A 23,289-nucleotide genomic window follows, 5' to 3' on the forward strand; every position below is an offset into this window, starting at 1 on the left:
ATAAAATCATGAAGACTACATTTAGTTAAGTAGTATAGTAATAATAATAATAATGATAATAATAATAATAATAATAATAATAATAATAATAATAATAATAATAATAATAATAATAAGGGTAAATAGCGGCATAAGTACCCAAAGTTTTGAGTTTGTAAGCGGTATAAAACCAATGATTTTTTTTTAGTGGCATAAGTATCAAATGTTTGTAAAACTGTAATTTTTCTCTATTTTCACCAGTAAAAGCTCCGTTTTAAATTTATAAAATAAGGATTTGGAAGTTACTGATACTACATATTTTTCCTCCAAATCAAATAATCTAAAATTTGGGTCTTATATGTGTCTTGTTTAAGACAATAACAGAATCTGTACTGATGAAGCTAAAAGAAAATTACATTTTTATAAACATATGGTACTTATGCCACTAAAAAAAATTACTAAGTTTATGCCGCTTACAAACTTAAAACTTTGGGTACTTAATTATGTCACTATTTACCCTAAGTAGTTACAAAATAGCGAGACGATCTCCCCACCCCATGAAAAGCGGACTACCACTTGAGCCACTATTCATATGAATACAATTTAAAAGATATGCGCTAATTAAATGGTAAACGTTATCTAAGTAAATAAAATAAAATTTGCTTAATTATATGTAATTAATCCATAATATATATTGTGTGTAATTAATGTGTGAAAATTTAAATTTATGTAGCATTATTCATATTAAAATGCATTTATAATAACAGTATGATACTACCTAGTATTTACTATTTAGCACGCACCTTAAAGTCCCTTTCTCATTATTATTGTACTAAATTTTTTTTAATAATTTTAAATTAGCTTACCCCAATAGAGGGTAATATTTACAAATTACAACTATAGTCACCAAAGCATCATAGTCTAAACAAAGTTTTAATGGTTTCACACATATCACAATACTCTATAAAAACAACCTAAAGATGAAAAAATAAATGAACAAAACGAGCAAAACTTAAAACAAATCTAAAAGTAAGCAAGATGGGTTTGGGAGATAAAGCTAAATCATTATTTCAAGTGAAGATAATGAAAAAAGAGGTGGTGGTACCCCTTGGTGTTTCGTCACTAATCCAAAAACATTGGTTGCCAGTGTCTAATCTCGACCTTCTAATTCCGTCACAACTCAAGTTTGTGGCTATCCAATGCTACAAGAATCCGGCATCAGATTCGGGGCCACAAGCTTCTACTAATGCTGCTGAGTCTTTTATTAGTAGCTTGAAGAGAGGGTTGGCTCAAGTGTTGGTGCCTTTCTATCCACTAGCCGGTGAAGTGGTTCGAAACTCGCTCGGCGAGCCTGAGATTTGCTGCAACAACCGCGGTGTTGAATTTATTGAAGCTTATGCTGATATTGAACTAGAAAATCTCAACATACACAACCTTGACGAGAATTTTGTGGTAGGCAAATTGGTGCCAGATAATAACCATGACATTCTTGTCGTCCAGGTATGTATATGGGGTCTAATTGATGGATTATATTATATAACTGCATATCTGTATCTTGTTTAACTAAAGTTATATTAAAGTACAATATTAATGTAGTTTATTTTATATATTAAAAGGAAAAATGTTGGGTAGCTAGTGAACAAGTTGGCAGATATCAACAAGTTGTAGTTATAAGATTATATGTAATTTAATGAAAGAAGATTGAGCTCCCTTTCACAAATTTTGAAAAATTTAAAATAATTTAAAATAGATGAGTAAGGTGCAAAACTTCAAATAATTTTTAAATGATTGGCAGCTGATAAACCTTCTTAACTCTCATTTATTTACATTTAACCTTCTAAACTTAAATTCTAGTACGAAAACCTACTAAACTCATGCTTTGGTTGCATTTTTAAAGTGTCGTCTTACAATTTCTGTTTGTTTATCATTTTATTTATGTGGCTAGTAACAAAGATCTAACATAGCGGGAACATGTACATATGTACACAAAAGTACACATATCACATTTATATTAATTTATATTATTTTAAAAATAAAAAATAAATTAAAATCAAAAAAATATTTTAATTTTTTATTAACTCTTAATAATAATAATCATAATAAACTTAATTTCTCTTTCTCTCTCTCTTTCTTTGTTTTCACCATAACACCACACCCACCCACCACCACTACCACCACAATACCACCATTAATTCCTACCAACACTACTATTTTTGCCACCACCCACCACCATTACCACCACTTAAATATTCAAACTAAAATAAAAATACAAAACCTAATATATATTTCTCCTTCTTCTTCTACGACAACTCTCTCTCTCTCTCTCTCTCTCTCTCTCTCTCTCTCTCTCTCTCTCTCTCCTCTTCTTCTTCTTCTTCTTCTTCTACAACAGCTTCGATCTTCTTCTTCTACGGTCAGCATGGTCATGGAAATTAAATATTGACGATGGAGGTTAGATCTAGATGGAGAGAGGACACAAATAGACGTCTTGGTAGTTTTAGATTTGGAGAAAATTGATGTAAGTGGTGGGGGTGGCTGACCAGAGAGGGCTCGTCGGATCTAGTAGGGAATTGACATTTGGGATTAGAAATTAAAATAAGAGTTTATAATTAATGTCTAAGTTTGACTTTGTGATTAGAAGTGTAGTGGTGGTGGTAATGGTGGGGTTGCTGGCAAGAATGGTGGTATTGTGGTGGTGGTGGGTATGGTGTTATAGTGGTTTGGTGTGTCCACGGAAACAAAGAGAGAGCCTTTATTTTTTGGAAATATAATAAAAGAAAATTTAAGTATCGTTAATTGAAAATATTATAATTATAGTAGTAAGAAACATGGTTAATATACATGTAATACTTTCTGCTAATTTGTTCTCATTTTTACATGCAGTCAACAACTCTCAAGTGTGGCAGTGTGATTGTGGTGAGCCTTTTTGACCATAGTATTAGTGACGCCTACTCTGCTAACATGTTTATATTATCATGGGCTGAATTTGTTAGGTCTAAACCTCTCACCTATGATCCCCCCTCATTCCGCCGATCTTTGCTAAACCCTAGCCGCACCTTTGGTAGCATTGACACCTCGGTTTACGACAAGTATGTTAGTGTTGTCACTACTCCAGAAAACACCTCGCCAAGAAACAATGACAATCCTATGAATCGCCTCTACTATATTAAAGCTGAACATATCAACAACCTTCAAACCCTAGCTCGCAAAAACAACAACAACATAACCAAGATTGAGTCTTTCAGTGCTTTTTTATGGAAGTTGATTGCCAAATCTTCTACTACTACTGATGTTGAAAAGCAATGTAAAGTGAGCATTGTTGTTGATGGTCGGAAGCTATTAGGAAGAGGCGATGGAAAAGAGGCTCATAACGCGATGAGTAATTTCTTCGGAAATGTGATATCCATTCCAGACTGGGGAAAAAGAATTTGTGATCTCAACAAAGAGCCACTCAATGAGATTGCTAGAGATGTTCACAAGTGTTTAAAAGGAGTTGTGATGAAGGAGCATTTTTCAGGATTGATAGATTGGGTCGAGGCAGTTCGTCCAAAGTCAGGAATGTTTAGATTATCAAGCTACAAAATAGATGATGGACCATCTATTATGGTCTCATCCGGGCTACGATTTTCAATGGGAGTTGTCGATTTTGGGTGGGGTAGACCCATTTTGGGGACATTTTATTTTCCCATGGGGATAGAAACCATTATTAAAGGTTCCTACGTGCACCCGACATTGAGTCCAATTGGCAATGGAGATTGGCTGGTGTATATGCACTTATTTAAGTCACAATTTGAGTTCATAGACAAAGAAGTTTTCAATTTTTTCAAGCCATTAACTTTTGATTACCTTAGTTCAATCATGGACCAGCTGCCTTACCTGCAAAAAGATGATATAAGCATAAAGAGTAAAATATAACATCATATAAGTGATCATGCATACATATAAATATATATACTAAATTAGTATTTGTAACATATAATGCATATTTGCTTAAAATTACTATTATCTAATTATTAATATAAATAATGATGATAATAATTGTAAGAACTCGGTTTTGATCGAGTTAAAAAAGAAAAAAATATATAATATAATAAAATAAATAAATAAATAAATATTTATAATATAAATAACCTTTTTTCCCATCAGCACTCTCTCTCTTTCTTTCTTCCTCTTTCCCTTTCTCTTTCTTTCTCTTCAAAGCTTCAAAGAAGCGATAACCACCATCACTACCACTTTCTGTAGCGACCACTCTCCGGCCACCATCCGACTCCACGTGTCAGACCGAACATTCAGGTGCCGACGACCTCAACCACCAAACGGGGTCGTCCATTTCGCCGTCGTTAGCCCGTAATCGTAATTCAAAGTTTGGAGGTTCAAAGTTTGAATAGATTTTTCGGCCACCTCCAGTGTCCGTTTGGCAAGTCGTCTTCACCACTAGACTCAGCTCATCGAGGAGAAAAATCTACACTAAACCATCTGACTCCACGCGTCGGACTGAACCCCCAGGTACCAACGACCTCAACCCCCAAGCGACGCCGCCTCTTTTGCCGCCGTTAGCCAGTAATCGCAATTCAAAGTTTAGAGGTTCAAAGTTTGAATGGATTTTCCGGCCACCTCTGGTGTCTGTTTGGCGAGTCGTCTTCACCACTAGACTCACCTCATTAAGGAGAACAACCTACACTCATTAGATCCCTTAACCTCTGGTTGTGCTTGCTTCTTTTATAATGTTTCCTATCATTTGTTGGGTTTTAGGTCAGAAACATAGTGAGAAGATTTATTCTTCTCCATTTACAGCTTGCTTTCCTCAGTTACAGACTAAGAAATTAGGTCATTGATGCTCCATGTTTAATTATAAGTGTTGTAGATTATCTTGATAATGTGAAAATAGGTAGGAAGTGCATGAAGAGCACGATGAATAATAGAAGACTCAAGAAGAGAAATATTATGATCATTCAACTTAGACTGAACATTCACAATTTTCAAAATATAATCTTGCAGTCATTTTGATTCATCATTCTTAACAGTCATCATTTTCATCCATACGATATCCAAGTTCGACGTTTTCACAAGTGTTATATAATTTTTCCACAGTTTTGAAAAACTCATTAGAATTTGTGGGGTTTGGCAAACCACTAAATAAATGTTCAAGAATAGAACTTTTCATAGCATTGCGACTAAGACGATTTGATTTTTCTCATTGTGCTTGAAGAGTTTTTTGAGCAACATTATTGGTATCATTAAGATCAACAGATTTTTCTTCTCGCAGGCATAAGTCTAAATCTATTATGGATGGAAACGTTATTGTTGTTCACATAAAAAAGACTGAAAACTCAATAAATTAAAACTTTATCAAGCTATGAGCAATCCAATTAGAAAATATTGTAGAGTTAACTACTCATTATAAACTCTCATTTGGGGTGAGAATATAAGACACACATGATGTACCTTTGTGAAGCTAACAATAAAGCAAAAATACATACCAATTAAGAATTTATAACTTTTGGACAAATAAATTGATTAAATAATATATATTAATTCAAGTCAAAAAATTAATAATAATAAATATATTTAAATTATTACATTTGAAAAAATAATTAAAATATACACATTTAATACTACTTACTCATAGAATGTAAACTAATATATATATATATATATATATAAATACTAATTTTGAGTAAGTAATTACACATAAATAGCTACCAAAGAAATAATATTTTCTACAACAATAAAATTTGGTGATAGAACAATCATTGAATATTTAATATTTTTCGGCTAAATTTCAAAAAAGAGATATATTAATATTGCATATAATATATATTTAATAAAAAAAATAAGTATCAACCATAATACATTATTTTTACATTGAACAATAAAGTTTTATAATTTTAGAACAATTAATGGAAAGATGTGAAAGATAGGATGTTGGCGGAGATTACAAAACGAGAAAAAATCCAAAAAAAAATTCTACGATCTACAGATTTCAAAAAATCATCAAAAAATGTTCTTAATAATTTTTAACTGCATAACTATCATTAAATTAATAATAATTATTAAACAGAGTCAAAAATTAATTAAAAATTACCAAAAGAATTAGAAATCAAATTCTAATAATATTGAAAAAAAGAATAAAAAATGGACTCTGAAAACTACCACACTCTCCGACAGTCGCAAGTGGGCTTCGTCCCTGTAGAGTCATCTTCAACCTTGCTACAATACCCACACGACAAGGCCCGTTGTCAATCGGGTCTGAACATTTTTCAGCCAAAAAAGGACGTGAAATTGGCGTATTTTTTAGGGTTTATGATTGGAATTTAATTTATAATCAATATATGGGTATAATTTCGGGTATAAATAGCGAAAAAAGTGTAGATCAAATTGTTTTTAATATTATTATATATACATAACATACAGTAGTCCTCTGTGACATCAAAGATTAGAATTTTCTTATGGCGTGCTATTCATGATTGTCTCCCAGTAGCGGACATCCTTCACCATCGACACATCTCGGATTCTGACTGCTGCTCCTTGTGTAACAAAGCCAAAGAAACCATCTCACATGCTCTTTTTTTTTTGCAAACTGGCCAAGAAAGTCTGGCAAAGTTCTGCCTTCAACATCACTGATCTGCTCGCACCAGATATGAAATTGATGGAACTTTTTCTTCATGTTTCACCCTCCTGGTCTTCTCTACAGCTAGAACAAAGAGAACAAAGAGAGACATGGTTCGAAACCAAAACCGTATGATGTTCTCCTTTATTTTGCTCTCTTACTTGGAGGATTACCATTCTGCTAGACAAACACCAGCAGCTAATTAGAATTCGACCACTGCATCTACTCTTCCTACAGCAGGTAACTCGGCTCTTTCTTGGCTAAACCCTCCTTCGGGTCGACTGAAATTGAACACAGACGCTGCTATCAACGCAAACAAATGTCCGGGTTTGGTGCTGTTCTTAGGAACAGCTCTGGTGACATTATTGCTGCAATGTCTTGGCCATTCAAAGGCTATTTTAAACCTGACATTATGGAAGTTCTAGCTCTTATGTATAGTCTACAGTGGATTAAAGACCTTCAACTACCAGTGCACTTCATTGAAACGGATTCTCTAGCAGTAGTTAAAGGCCTACTTTCTTCGCATGGGCTAGTTTCTGATTTTCATAGTTTGCTTAGCGACATTTCTCTTTTAGTTTCCAATTTCCCTGGAGCTCAGATCTCTCATTTTTATAGATCTGCTAATAATGCCGCTCACTTGCTGGCAAGACATGCTCTTTCGGCGGAAACTAAATGTTCATGGTTGGAGGAAATTCCCCCCCAATTATGTCTATTGTATTTTAACTCTTGGTTTAATATAATAGCATTTTATCTCAAAAAAAAAAAAATAATAATAACCATGCATATTATATAAATTATGATTGATAAGTTTTTAGCACAAGTTCAATTTATTGAGACTAAATTATAATAAGAGATATTATTGTAATTAATTTATAAGATTATAAAATATAAGTAGGTGCTCGAGAAGTGAAAAGGGATGTTCTTAAGCAGAACTCAACCAACTCTTTGCTTGTGTCATCCTTGTGTACTAACACTTCAATGAAGCACAAACAGTACTCTCTTTTTTCTTCTGTTGCCATCTTCATTGCTTCAACAAGTTCCTCCTCACATGAAACCTTGTAATAATTTGAAAATAATTAAAAATATAACATGAGAAACAATTAATAATATTATTAATTGGGTGATACGTTCACTACAAGAAATGTCACTTTTGCCAATGTAGTTTGCTACTGCGCTGGTAAAAGTAACTTTTACCAGCAGATTTTACAAACTGCGTTGGCCAAAAGGTCAAAGTTTTACCAGTGTACATTTACAGTGACAAAAGTCTAATTTTTACCAGCACATTTACGTGCTGAGAAAGGTCAAATTCTAATATCAATGTTGATGATTTGCCAACACATTAAAAGTAAATTTCATTTTACCAGTACAATATCAAACTTTTGTCAACGCAAAAATATACTGACAAAAATGATATTTTTTGTAGTGATTTTTATTTTCTTAATTAATATGTACCTTAGTGGTCCAACATTTGTGTTCACCATTATTAATTGCATCAACTAAAGCAGTGTAGTTCCAATTCTTAATAACATTGTAGGATCCTTCATGTATGACTTCTTCTATGGTGTACCCTCCATTGTTAATTAGAAATATTATACTATTTTGTCCACAACGAAGCATTGTTGACACCTCTTGTGCACCCATCTATATAATTATATAATAAATTAATTAAGATGTAAATTAATTAAAATGTAAATTAATTAATAATTATTAATTATATATAAGACCTGAAAACTGCCATCTCCAATGCAAGCAATGACTCGGTTGTTTGGTGATGCTGCCTGTGCATACCCAAGACTAGCTCCTACTGACCAACCGATTGATCCATAATGCATTTGAACTTCAAACCTACACCATTAAATATAATCATCCAAATGTAGTGTAAATGATATAGGATGTTTCTACAGTGCATCCTTAAAAATAGGTGTAGCGATTCACTTCTTAATTTGTATGTTTTATATGCATATGCATATAATTTTAAGATGGTATATATGGTAGTTATTTAAAATATCTTATAAATATTCGAGAAATTCACAATAATCTACAATATAAAAAGTAGTGTACAATAATTATTTTGAATTTTTCTAGAATTTGCTACACTCTCATATAAAAAAATTTAAACTACAACTATCTATATATCGAAAACATTTGTGCAGCCCCAAAAGAATTTTCCAATATGTTAGAATATTTATTGTTTGCATATATATAAAGTGTAAGAATAAATATCATGTATAAAAGTTTGATAAAGAATATTACTAATAAATTTTAACACACAAAGACACTAATAATAATATTAGAAACGATCTACTTACCCACATCCTTGTGGCAATTTGAGCTTTTGGCAACTAAACCATGAGACACCAGTGTCAGCAATCATAGTTGTGTTACTAGACAACATTTTCTCCAAATGCCCATACACCACATTAACTCTCAACGCCTCCTTCTTCATCATGATCTCATCACCACTTGACCAAGAAGATCTCATTATTAGAGGATGACCTCCATCATCTGCCATATACATTCTCTCATAATTCTCATGAGATGTTGTATTGTGTTTTATTCTCTTTGCTAATGCCACTAAGAAGTCTTTCATCTCAACGAATCGAAAGGTAGGACCTTTTCCGATTCTAACACTATGGGGTTGAACAATTATGGCTCGCTCTTCTTTAAGTAAGAGCGAGTGCCCTACATTGATATAATCGTTGAATACTGGGCCGGCGATAAGGTAAGCGTCGGCCAGTTCAACAGTCTCATTGCAATAGGGAGTGCTTATTGTGCCCCAGTATGTACCGATGAAGCGAGGGTGATTCTCTAGTACAAGCCCTTTTGCTGTAGGCATGATAGCCACCGAATAACCACTCGCATTAGAAAGCTCGTGGAATGCCTCGGTAGCTTTTGCTGATCGGAGTTTCGGTCCAGCCAAAAGGATTGGCTTGACTGCTTTGTTCAAGAACTCTGCTGCTGTTTCTACTGCTAGTTCTAGCTCCACAGTGTTACTTAGTCTGTTAATTACATATAAAGTTAAATATTATAGTTACCAAACTCATTTATATGGCTAAAAATATATATATAAGTTTTACAAGATAGTTACTGAATTGTGCTTGTATTCGGCCCCAACCAATTGTTGGAACTTCTTATAAGAAAAAAATGGATCTTTTTCATTTTTACACTTTAAAGAAATTCACATAACAATCCACATACAGTAAATGGAGTAACTTAAATCGTGACCAAAATTCACATAGCAATCTACATAGAAATCACCAGAGCAACCACTGGAGCAACCCAAACCGTTAATTTAAAAAATAAAAATAAAAAATGATATATGGAATAATTCTAAAAAAAAAATTGTTTGAAAAAATCATCAACGTCAATCTCATGAATTAAAGCAAACATACAAATATAGATTAATAAGAAAAAATTAAACAAATACCTCTTACATATTTAAATCTACTAAGATACATTATCTAAGTGTATTAATTACATTATTTTCTTTTTCTTATTTATGTCACTTTCTCTTACAAATCAGGGCTGGTCCTAAAATGTTCATTATTGAGGTCATATCTAAGAATGTGTATGTGGTTTTTTTTTTTTAAAATTACTAATTTTTTTAAAGAAAAATATCTTTTTTGGGGTCCGGCTGAGTGAGTCTTAGGCGCATGCTTGACCTGTCTTAGCCTAAGATAGGGTATAATTTTTAATCAAACAAATTTTTGTATAAATTGGGTATCTATATTAAGTTGAACTTTTATTTGTAATTTTTTTAAAACTATATTCATTAATAATTTCTAACTGTTTATCAAACACTTTTATATAGTACAACTTTAGTCATGTGAGAAAGTTTTCATAGAGTGTGGCAAACAAACCTTTAGGGCCAGTTTGGCACAGCTGTGCTCTGGAAAAAAGCAGCTTAGTTGTGTTGTGAGAAAAAACAGTCGTAGCAAAACTGTGAAAAAAAGTTGAGTTGAGTGTTCGGTAAATTATAAATTTCTAAGTACTGTGAGTTATTAAGATCTATTATAATGATACTGATGATGTGATAATCTAGTTTATTATAATCACAAATATGTAAAAATTTATTTTATATAATATTTTATTTTCTATATATATTTTTTTCAAATATAAATTTATATTGATTTGATAAAAATAAATTATAGCATTTTTTAGGGATTTTTCATTACACTTCAAAACTGATAACTCTAAGATTTAGAGTTATTTTTATATCTTTAAGCTTGAATTTTAAGTTGAATTGTGGAGCAATTAGTGTCTATATTATGTAATTGTGTTTAGTTTGTTGTGTCTTTGTAATAAATTGAAGTGTGTGTGTGTGTTAGTAAGTGTTAAATAGACTTATGTTGTTGTTTTTATATGTATTAAGCAGAAAAAATGGAAGAATATGTATTTGGAAATATTTGGGACAAGGAGGAAAAGGAGTAGAAAAATGCTTATTGTTGACTGGCATTGCTATAACAATCATCGCGTAGCAATTTGTCAGCCCAGTAAGTGTATTTTGGCAGAAGTATTAGAATATTTCTAATTAAGGAAATAAAATAATATTATTGATTCTGATAAATGAATATTTTATATTCATTGAATCTGGATAGAATCAATTACGTAATATTCTATATATGGTCAGATTTCTATATTCATTGCCTGATTTGATTTCCTGAATTAATTGTCAAAATATTCTGACAATTAATGTGGCACAGATACTGATGGAGTATCTCACCTATAAATATAGGGTCTCGGTCCCCGAGCTCCTCACTCATTCTGTTCATAACAGCAAAATCCATCTAAAGAGAGTTGAGAGAGCGAGGAAGCCCGATTACCCACATCAACCAGTTTTCTTTGCAGATCAAAGCTTATGTGGGACTAAAGCTCAAGAATCAATGGCTGGAGGTATTTCGATCCTTATTCATAGTGTATATATGTTTGATTTAATTCCGCATTTTATTCATAATCATGTATGTTTTAGTCTATACAAATAAATGTCTAACAGTTGGTATCAGAGCGGTTTTTATCTCTGCCTTGATTTTAGTTTGAGTTTCATATATATATATATACTCGTATATACAGTGTTTATATATATATTTAATTCAGTGTTGATATATATATTTATTTTCGTTTGTGTATATATTTATATATTCATATTCATTCAATCCCAATTATATATATACATATATATTTTCATACATATATACTTGTTTATTCATTCAGTTCATATATATATATTCATATACATATATATATATATTTTTTTTTCTTCATTTCATTACGTATATATGTTGTATATATATATATTATTTATATATCTAAATGCTATATACAAATATATACATATATACATTTCATGTTTATATATATACATACAGTATTTTTATTTTTCTGTATATATATGTATATATATTTATATATATATTGTATATGTATTAATACATTCATATATTAATATAGATTGTTCTAAGCATGAAAATCCACTTTGAAAAAACAAAGAAATCTCAAAATTATTTTTCAGAAAATTTTGGTGATTTTTAAAGTCTTTGTTTTATGTATTTTCGATGCATAAAATCTATATGAATGTCTTAATTTTTGCATTTAGATTCATTTGGAATTGATTTCATGATTTTTGGAAGTTTAAGGAAATTTTATCATGTCGTTTATGGCAGTGTATTTTTCAAAAAAAAAAAAAAGGGAAAAAATTTCGATTTTTTTTTTTATATTTTTTATTTATTTGGAAATATAAATTATTCTCCTATTGTTAATTTAGTCAATAAATTACATTCATTAATTTCCATTTTTAATTTAATACATATATTTAGAATTAATATGTTATTTAGTATAAACTGAAAATGGAAATTTGTTTTAATATGGTAATTAATTACATGATTTATTTAGGCATGTAATAATTGTACAATTTGTATAATTGTGCATTTAATTATTTATTACCAAATTTATGTAATTTATTGTTTAAATTAATAAAATTTGAAAAATCTGCCATTAAGTATAGTCTTTAATTTTGCATTTAATTCATTCCATATAATTAATTGTACTAATTTGTATAATTACCTTATTTATACAAATTAATTATTAGTATAAATATTTAAGATATTATATGGTCATAAATGCATAATTAATTATATATTATGGAATTAAGCATTTAATTTATTATCATACAATAATTGTATTTATTTGGCAAATTTATGTTTAATGCAATTAATTTAGATTTGTATGATTTAAATGCTATACATAAATTCCTTTTATAGTGCTAGATATATTTAGAAATATTCAAACATTAAGATAGGTTGAATATTTTATATAGCACATTAAGTTTCATAAAACTTCATAAAATATTCATAAAACTTCCTAAAATGAATAAAATGTAAGTAATTTTGTGGTTTGACATAAGAAAACATGAATTTGGGACAAATGCTCATATCTAGAATGGTTTTTAATGATCTTCGGACGACCACACTAGGAGCATTAATCTCAGTGATTGTCTACTATGTTAATAACGAAATTACTTTTAGGTAGAGCCCAATACCTAATGTCAAAGTGAAAATATAATTTTATATAATTAGGGAGTAGCCACAGCATCCTTATTTGTATAAAATTATACATTAATTAAAATTCACCTTAATGGACATAACTTGTAATTAATTATATAGGTATAATAATTTTACCCCACAGGGATTTTATTATATTTGTATAATTAATTAGGATAATATGTTAAATTAAATTCTCTTAATTTACCCCACAGGGAGTTATGGGGATTTAATTTAATAGTGTTATCACAAATTTAATTAAAGATAGATAATAAACCTTCATTTTCCAAAACTAATTGTTTAATTAAATCTATCATAAAGTTCATCTAATTTTATTAAATTTAAAATTTAGCCCACAGGCTATTTTGGATTTAGTAAAATTTTAATCTCCAGTTTATACTTTGGTGTCTAGTGAACCACATAATTTTAAATAATTAGGGAGTAGCCACAGCATCCTTAATTATATAAAATTATATACATTAAGTGGATCAAGATCACATAATGGACATGAATTATGTGAACATAATAATCTTACCCTACAGGGATTTTATTATATTTACATAATTAATATGTTAAATTAAATTCTCTTAATTTATCCCACAGGAAATTATGTAGATTTAATTTAATAATTTTATCATAAAGTATAAAATTTTGAAACATTTATAAATAATTAAGTGTTTCATACCTTTCATTGAGATAGAAATATTAAACTTTAAGTTTTTCATAAATTGTGTAAATCTATCATTATCTACATCTAAATCTAATCTTATTAAATCAAAAATTTAGCCCACAGGCAATTTTTGTTTAATAAGATTTCATATGTAAGCATGTTTATTCATTGGTAAAAACATGATTCATTTAAACCTCAAAACTATATATGTAATTTTATTACATCACTATTCAAAAATTTCTTCCATACTAGTAGAAATTTCCAAAAATTTATTCTGATAACTTAATCTAAAATGTGCAGTTTTTACTGTATAATTAAGAAAAATAAATCACACTTTATTATCACCAATAAATTTTAATTTATTGTGTATGAATTCATTCTAATATAGTTAATGTGATTATTAACACATAGTGGATTATTTTAGATTGTTATTCCACATTCATAATTTCTTGCAAGGTTTACAAATAAACCTAAGAAAGTCAGTAACTGTGAGCAAATCTTATCCACAGACAAGATAAGTTCTCACATTTAGAAGTTTAAGGAACAAGCAATATAGTAGTGGCTTTGTTTTAAAATTGGCAAAGATCTTTATGTTCCAAGATTCTATTGAAACTTGATTTAGACACATTTAGAGGTCTTTACTACAAATGATGCCACTCATAAAGATATGCAAGTTCAATCTGACAATAAGAAATGTGTTATTAATAAGAATTCTTCTACATTATAGCACCAAAAATTATGAAACATATCTCCATAAATAGAATAAATGTTAGTAAATGGTGGGGATCTTCATTACACTTGATTTTACTAACTTTATTTAGAACTTGTGTGAATTTCATTAAGAATATGTATTCCAACAAGTCAAAATCGGTGCATACTAGAATTCTATCATATTAGAAATCATACAAGTCAATTAATTTTGAAGACATGGACTCAAATTTTGCATCTCTTTTTTAACGATTACTCACATAAATAATTTTTCTACAAAAGTATAGATTTATATGTTTCAAAGACATTTAAATCTTAAGTAGAGAAATGGTGCATTTTGCATATTAAGATAGTGAGATCAAATATAAAATGGAGAATACTACATTAAAATTCGTGAGTATGGATAAACTCCCAGTCTATTTGCAAAGTTTCTTTAAAAGCATGGGTTCATTGCCCGATACATATGCTTGGTACACCTAAATTATAGTGTGTAACAGATTTAAGAAACTAAGCATTTTTTGGACATGGGGTGGAGCCTACATAGCAAACTCCAATATTTTCTAAATCTTTGTCTATTGATACTCAACAATGGGGTGTACATATCGAATTGTGTTCTAACCAAAGTTGTTTCTCAAACATATTTTGAGTTGTGATAAGGTTGAAAACCGACTTGATGACATGTACACATTTTATAAATACCCATATATAGTTAGAGTACAATTGTCAAAGAAAAGATCTGGGCCCTAAACCATAAATGAGCATATTTCATTTGAAAAGCTATAAGGTTTAAGGGTTACATATTTTATTATCCATCTCACAACACTAGAATTGTGGAATTAAGAATTGACTTGATCAGTGGGAGTGATCAATCTAGGAACCTAGTTTCCGAGAAAGATCATTCATATTTTCTCAAACTTCCACCTCAAGTGTTAGATTAATTATGATTCACAACATCCCTTAAGATTAATGGTTATTGAGAATTCATAACTAATCATTAATAATCTACAAGTCATTGGTAAAATTCTAATAAGTTATGTTATTTAGTAATTGCTTACAATTTCTAAAATAACATGTTAATGAACCATTTGCTCTTTTAAGAGTTTGTTGGTCCATCCTTAAGATGACTTATTAGAACAGTAAGATCAATGTTTTCTAGTGATTACATTTTGTACAATAAGAGTTCAACTACAATATTAATTTTAGACACAAATTAAATTATAGAATGATAAAGAATTGAAGTTGTAGTACAATATGCCATGAATGAAGAAATGAATATCTTAAATAGCAATAAAGTTTATCTTTAGTAAAGTTGTCTAATGGGGTGGAGAACATTAATTAAGCATAGGTTTTTTCACCAATAATATTCATTAGGCAACATTGAGAAACATAAAGATATAAAAGAATATTCATTGCTAAGAAATTCATTTTGAACTAAGAATCAATAACAAATGAGATTTACATTCTCACTTGTTTTTATAAAAGATTCTATTATAGACCTTGGCATTTGTTGCTTGTTTCAATTCATTAATCAATTCCAAACAGTGAACTAGAGAAGAAGGTATACAGACTGCCATACAAATTTTCCTCTAATAGTGGTGAACATATGCAAGCTTAAGATGTCTACCTATAGATTAAAACAAACATCTCACAAATTGGTTTTTTCATTATCTTTTCCTTTAGATTTGAAAAGAGAATTATGGAAATAATTACATACCAGAAGGTTAGTGGGAGTAATATTTGTTTTATACGTAAACAATATGTTACTTGCAAATGATGATAAAAATTTTCTATATAAGTTGAAATAATTCATATCTCAAATTATTATTTTGAGATAAGGAATATAAATAATATATATAATTTTAATTAATTAGAGAGTAGCCACAGCATCTCTGATTAAATAAAATTATGTATTATTCATCTGATATAACTTTTATCTTTAAGTGTGATAAATTCAACTCGAACCAGCATCTGAAAAATGGTCTGGAATGAGAATAAATTAAGAACATTCATTTGCTTCTATTTTAGAAGCCTAATGTATGCCTAAGAGTCTGAATAAGACTTTGCATTACATTTGTTTCAGGATCGTTAAGTAGTATCAGAATAACTAAAGTTAAGACCACTTTATTTTTCATACAAAGTGATGAGGTATCTTTAAGATACTAAAAATTATATTCATACATATTTTAAGATGAATTGACCATCTGGAAATATAGTTAACCAATTAGATTCTAACATACTTCACTGGTTGTATTGATTCACATAAATCAATATTTTATTACGTCCTTAAGATTACCAGTAAGTTATATTGTAGAGAATCTTGATTGTTATTTCCATTATAGAAGTCAGATTCATTTATTGTTTTGAGGATACATCTCGTATGATGTATTATAGAGTTTCATAGTAGGCCTAGAGTTCAGAATTACAGTTTCATTAGGCCATTAAGAAAATTTTGCGATAAATTCAGCTACAATATTTATGGCTAATAACTCTAAGAGTACTGGTCGAAGCTAGCATATCGACATTAAGTATTTAGCCATAAAAAGGCGTGATAAGTGGTCATTAATCACGCAAACTGAATTGGGTGATCGCATAGATCCTTGACTAAAGGCATGCCGCAACACAAATTCAAGGATCATAAAGTAAATATGGGATTCAGTTAACCCATATGCAGTTTTTTTATTTGTACAACCAAAAATTATTTAATGAAACTCTAATTTCGATATTTTCTCATATTTATGTGCACCTTAATTTCATCTGAGAAAATTATCGTAAGAGGACCTGAATAAACATAAGGGTTAGGGTTTATTCACTTAAGTACATTGCCACATAAAGTACATTGTTATATAATAAATATATCGTAATACATGGAAGATAATACTCGACTTATAATGAGGACATGTCGCTATGATTCGTATGTTTATTATATAATGAGGAACGTTTGGGTTTGAATGTTTTAGTTTAAATGCTGACCAAGTGGGAGAATATTAGAATATTTCTAATTAAGGAAATAAAATAATATTATTGATTCTGATAAATGAATATTTTATATTCATTGAATCTGGATAGAATCAATTACGTAATATTCTATATATGGTCAGATTTCTATATTCATTACCTGATTTGATTTCCTGAATTAATTGTCAAAATATTCTGACAATTAATGTGGCACAGATACTGATGGAGTATCTCACCTATAAATATAGGGTCTCGGTCCCCGAGCTCCTCACTCATTCTGTTCATAACAGCAAAATCCATCTAAAGAGAGTTGAGAGAGCGAGGAAGCCCGATTACCCACATCAACCAGTTTTCTTTGCAGATCAAAGCTTATGTGGGACTAAAGCTCAAGAATCAATGGCTGGAGGTATTTCGATCCTTATTCATAGTGTATATATGTTTGATTTAATTCCGCATTTTATTCATAATCATGTATGTTTTAGTCTATACAAATAAATGTCTAACAAGAAGTCCATCTGGCATTAATGAAGAAAGAAAGGAGCTAAGGTGGCGGAAATGTGGCTAATGACTCAACAAATAGGTGGAAAATGAAGGACAAGTAGGCGATGACTTGGATTTCCAATTAGGGTAAACTTTAGTATACTTATTGGGGAGAAAAAAAAAAGAGAGGAGGAGAGAATAGAAAGGTGGTTGCACTTGAAAAGGCTAGTACGAAAATTACAGAGGAAAAAATCTAAGTACAGAAAAAAAGAGAAAGAAGAGAAGAAGAAGACTAAGAAGAAGGAGAAGAAGGCAACCTACAAAGAGAAGATTTGAGTTTCCAACTCATTTCTCTTGCTCTCTTCTTCATTTTGTATCATTTTCTACTCTCTAGTTTTCTATTAAATTCCATGAACATTTCATTTTCTGGTTTGATGTTTTTAATTTCAGTTATGAACTAAAATCTTAGAGATTATTTGGGTGGTTATGAACCCTTGTATGGACTAGTGTTTTGATTTTGCAATGACTAAGTAATCTTGTGTTTGTTCAATTAGTTGTAATGAAATGTTGATTGAATGTTAATTTTTGGCCAGCTTTAGCATTTAGCAAGCTAGATCTTACTTGGAAAAGTAAGACCTAGTTGAACCCCTCTAATTGATGCATGATTTTTACCTTTTCTTTTAGGTATTAATTAGTAGTGAAATAGGAATATTTTGCTGTCATGCATAACTAAGGATTTGATGCTTTATTGGACTATTTGTAATCTAATATGATATAGGAATAAATTGTTGAGATTATGAATGGTTTATTGCAAGTTTTGGAAAAAGCTTGCTGGTTTTTTGAAATCTGTTACAAGTGGAAATTCTTGGAATTGCTCTTAGTTGATTTTGCATTATTTAGTAAAAAATCCATGTGGAGTCGAACTTTGATTACTTATCATTGTATTACTTGTTTGTGATTGTGTACACTTGCGCAATTATAAATCAATATAAATTTTCACAACAAAAAAAAGTTTTTTTTTTTTTTTTTTTTTTTGCATTTTTACAAAATTCTACATAGAAACCCCTATTGCAACTAGTGCTGCAACATAAATTACAACAAAAAATGATATTGAAACCCCTACTGCAACTAACGCTGCAAGCACTTTAGAAACCCAAACCGTAAATTTGAAAAAAAAAAAAAAGTTAAAAAAATAATATCTGAGGTAATTATTAAAAAAATATTAAAAACTCAAATATATAAGAAAAATCTTTTGTTAATATTAAAAGAACATATAAATTATTTTTTTAAAAAAAATAAGAGATTTAATAATTATTTATTTTAATTTTTTTTTATTTTTTAATACATAATAAATAAGTAAATATGATTTTAGTACAAAAAATATTATAGCCTTTTAATCAAAATAATTTTTTTTTTAAAAGTTGGGTTGGAGCACTTTTAGCTTTAGTTTCTCCAAATTTTTTTCAAAAAGCTGTTTTTTAACTGTTTAGCAAACAGATTTTTATCACAGCTTTTTCAAAAAGTAGCTTATAGCTTTTCCAAAAGCTGTGCCAAATGGGCCCTTAGTCATATTTGTAAAATTTTAGAGAGTTACCCCCTCATCATCGCTTTCTTTTCACACCCTTTTCATTATTTTGTATAATTTAACATAAATGTGTCCTGTCTAAATATTTAAAAAGAAAATAAAATAATTTAGTTTTATGAAAATTTCCAACTAATGGATTATTTTAATTAATTTATTATTTTTAAGATGTTTTCGTACATTAATTTTTAAAAGCTTAAAAATGAATATTTGTGATTCTTTGATAAGCAAAATGGACCAAATTATCCTTTGATGACTTTGATTCTAATAAGAATACTTAAATAAAACAAAATATTTGTGTTTGTATTTGTTCTTATTTAAATCAAAAACTGCAATTGCTTTTTTTTTTTAATTAATAATAAATGATTATTTTGAATTGAGACTACTACAGATGTTTTAATTCTGTTTTAACTAAAATTTGGAAATTTAATTTTAAATGATATTATTTAGTAATGGGTAATTTTGTCTAAAAAATATTTAAGAAAACATATAGAAGAAAGTTTTAAGAAATTATTCTAAATTAATTTGAAAAGATGTGTAAATAGAAAACATATCACACATAAAATAAGAGATCGAATTGCTAAAAGACATTATTGGTGTCTAGCACCCTTCTTGGTGTCATACCGTTATTAGTGTAATTAAGTATCCGGTTACATATAACTTAAAAAAGAAAATTGCTAATAGGCATCACTGTGTCATACCGTTATTGGTGTAATTAAGTATCAGGTCTCATATAACTTAATAAGATAACTTTTAGAAAATACTGCTAACCAATCGTGGAGCGTCACTTATAGAAGGTGTTGGGCACCACTGGTGCCCAATAGCAATGCTCGTTAAGAAAATAGTTTTTAGGGAATATCGCTAATTAATCATGGGACGCCACCTATAAAAGGTGTTGGACTCCACTAGTGTCCAATAACAATGCTCAAAACATAAATATCTATTTGAATAAAAGACTAGCTAGATACCAAATTATAACTTACCCTTAATTTCAATACTATTAATGAAACATCAAATATAGTTAATGCCTCAAAAAAGTTTCATAACAAATTTAAATATTTTAAAAGTGAATTGATTATGGGACTAATCTATACTTATATAGGAGGGGTGGTACCTAAGAGATATACATACATGTGTCCATTAATTATGTTAATTAATATATAGATTATGTTAAAGAAATTAATATACCTGACTGGTAAGGAGAATGGAAGTGGGTTGCGAAGAAAGGAAGGATGAGATAATCCAGGCAGATTGCAACTTATGCTAATGTACACAGGTTTGCTATGCTCTAATGCTGCAGCTATGGCCCCATCAATTTGCTCTTGTGCATTATCCAAGTTATTCACAACCACCTACAATATAATTATAATTAATTCAAAATACTAATTATTAATATATAATACATTTAAATATATGATGTTAAGTTATTTTATTAAAAACCTGTTGACAAGTGATTTGTTGGAAGCATTTGAGCTCTTGACTAAAATCAGCTAACCCAATAGAATGGTGAAGAATTCTGTTATTAGCTCCATAATCATTTGAGTTAGGGCCCCCAACTATACAAATGACCGGAAGATCCTCACTGTACGCACCGGCTATAGCGTTCATAATGCTAAGACCGCCGACAGTGAAGGTCACCACGCAGGCTCCAACACTGCGTGACCGAGCATAGCCATCGGCTGCATACCCAGCATTCAACTCGTTGCAACAACCAATTAGGTTGAGTTGAGGCTCGGCTACAAGATGGTCAAGAAGCGCGAGGTTGAAGTCACCAGGCACAAAGAAAACGTCTGACACGCCAATCTGAACGAGTCGCTGGGCGAGGTGACCACCAAGAGAGTTATAATTTTGATGCTTGGATCTTATATTGAATGCCAAATTTTTAGGTTGGATTTTGTGAGACCTTGCACTAGTGCTCATCTTGTGATTGGATCTCAAGACTTGCAAATTATTAAGGTTGCATGTCACTAGTATGTTTGATAATTTCATAGTGGCCAACATATTAGTATGCCAGCATGAAATGTTCTTGTAATGCATGTGAACTATGAATAAATTTTATGTGTATATATAGACTACAAAAAGTAATACGTTAGTGACAATTCTTATTTTTGAAAATGGTAAATTTTAATTCTTATTAAAAATATATATTTCTCTTGACATTAAGCAAGGGGCACTACAAAAATTGTTTAACTTATTGAGTAAATATGTATGTTTCTCCTTTAATTAACTTTTGCCAAGAAATTACACCCTTAAATTATTGTAGAAATTACACTATATATGGAAAAATTATAAGAATTTACTTTTTTATAACATAAATAAATATTGTTAAGGGTTTTATTTTTTTTATTTTTTTTTACATTTATATAGCCTTTTTCATGCCATGTTTTTGTAAAAAAAAAAATGAAAATCTCATATTTGTAAATAATAATAAATTTTGTCGAGAAAGTCGCCAACGTCGGAAAAGTCACTGGCGCCGAAAAAGTTAGTGTCATCGGAAAAGTCATCGTCGCCAGAAAAGTCACCGTCGCAGGAAAAAGTCACTGGAAAAGTCATAATATCTCAAATATAAACAAAAATAATAGAACATGTTTTATAATATAATGAATGAAAATAAATAACACAAAATAACTCAAACCGGTTATAATTGAAATATAAGCGTTTCTGTAATATAATGAATAAAAACAAATAAAATAAAATAACTCAAACTAATTATAATTAAATTAGAACCGGTTCTATAACAATGTTAATTACAATGAATAAAAACAAATAACACGAAATAACTTAGATGTGTCTCTCTATGTCACCTGTTAGAACCGAGAAAGCAGTAAATTTAGAGGCATTTTCTTTGGGGTGCTTCTCAACATTGCCAGTGAATTTGCCTTTCTTTCCATTACCTTTCTTATTTTCATTGTTAGACCTCTTCCTATTCGAATTTGAACTGCTCGGATATTGTGAATTCTGGACGGACATCCCTGTCGAAGTGGCATGTAGTTGATTTTTCTTTTGCCCGACAGTATCCACACGGTGAACAGCTTCTTCGAGTTTATGAACCCATTTGCCCAATCTAGAAATTCAGCCATTGATCCCACAGTTAGCCTCTTTATGTCCTTCCACAACTCTCCAAGAGGTTCAATGGCCCCCAGTATTGCAGCCAGTCTCCCTTCTTTAGTTAGCCCCTTCACCTTTGTAGCATCTGTCATAAACCTGCTAATATAAGCTTTGAGAGGTTCTCCTGGCATTTGCTTTACTTCGGCCAGATCTTCAAGGTGCGAGGGAAGTTGACGAGAGGAGAAAAACTGTGCATGGAATTATGATGAGAAGACATTCTATAAGTTAAACCTTCTTAGAGGTAGTTTGAAATACCATTGTCGGACGGCCTCTGCGAGTGTGGCAGGAAAAATTATGCACCGTACATCACCTCTTAATTCTACAGGTCCATCTGCATCACAATATATTTTAGGTGTGATAAAGGATCTTCTTTTCCTATATACATCTTCCAGGTAGGCATTTTAAACTTTGGGAGTAACTCAAGAACTTCAATTTCAGGGGAGAAAGGTGATCCTCGTGCCCGGTCGAGTTCGAGACCAGTGAGTTTTGGGTCGATCAAGCCTTGCACTATATTTTTAAGTTGATCGATTTATGCTTGCACAAGTGGATGAACTTGTTCGACCTGTTGACCAGCCTATGTCACATTTGGATCTCTTTGAACTGGACCTTGGGTGCGGATACTTGGTTGGACAATTGGTGGAACGTATTGTTCATCTAGGCC

The 23,289-nt window shown here is 30.3% G+C and overlaps 2 protein-coding genes across 2 annotated transcripts; one reads left to right on the top strand and one right to left on the bottom strand.

Annotated features, from left to right (window-relative positions):
- The first annotated feature begins 947 nt into the window (after positions 1–947).
- Positions 948–3,915, top strand: LOC115721021 (coniferyl alcohol acyltransferase). Its single transcript, XM_030650248.2, has 2 exons — positions 948–1,479; positions 2,863–3,915. The coding sequence occupies exons 1-2, from the start codon at positions 1,018–1,020 to the stop codon at positions 3,892–3,894; spliced, it is 1,494 nt and encodes a 497-aa protein (XP_030506108.2). The 5' UTR covers positions 948–1,017; the 3' UTR covers positions 3,895–3,915.
- Positions 3,916–7,356: 3,441 nt separating this feature from the next.
- Positions 7,357–21,568, bottom strand: LOC115718871 (pyruvate decarboxylase 1-like). Its single transcript, XM_030647682.2, has 6 exons — positions 20,961–21,568; positions 20,709–20,872; positions 8,899–9,588; positions 8,314–8,434; positions 8,042–8,230; positions 7,357–7,644 (listed from the first exon to the last, which is right to left on the bottom strand). The coding sequence occupies exons 1-6, from the start codon at positions 21,555–21,557 to the stop codon at positions 7,468–7,470; spliced, it is 1,938 nt and encodes a 645-aa protein (XP_030503542.2). The 5' UTR covers positions 21,558–21,568; the 3' UTR covers positions 7,357–7,467.
- Positions 21,569–23,289: the final 1,721 nt, after the last annotated feature.

Source organism: Cannabis sativa, chromosome 2 (assembly GCF_029168945.1).
Source record: "Cannabis sativa cultivar Pink pepper isolate KNU-18-1 chromosome 2, ASM2916894v1, whole genome shotgun sequence".
NCBI classification, from domain to species: domain Eukaryota; kingdom Viridiplantae; phylum Streptophyta; class Magnoliopsida; order Rosales; family Cannabaceae; genus Cannabis; species Cannabis sativa.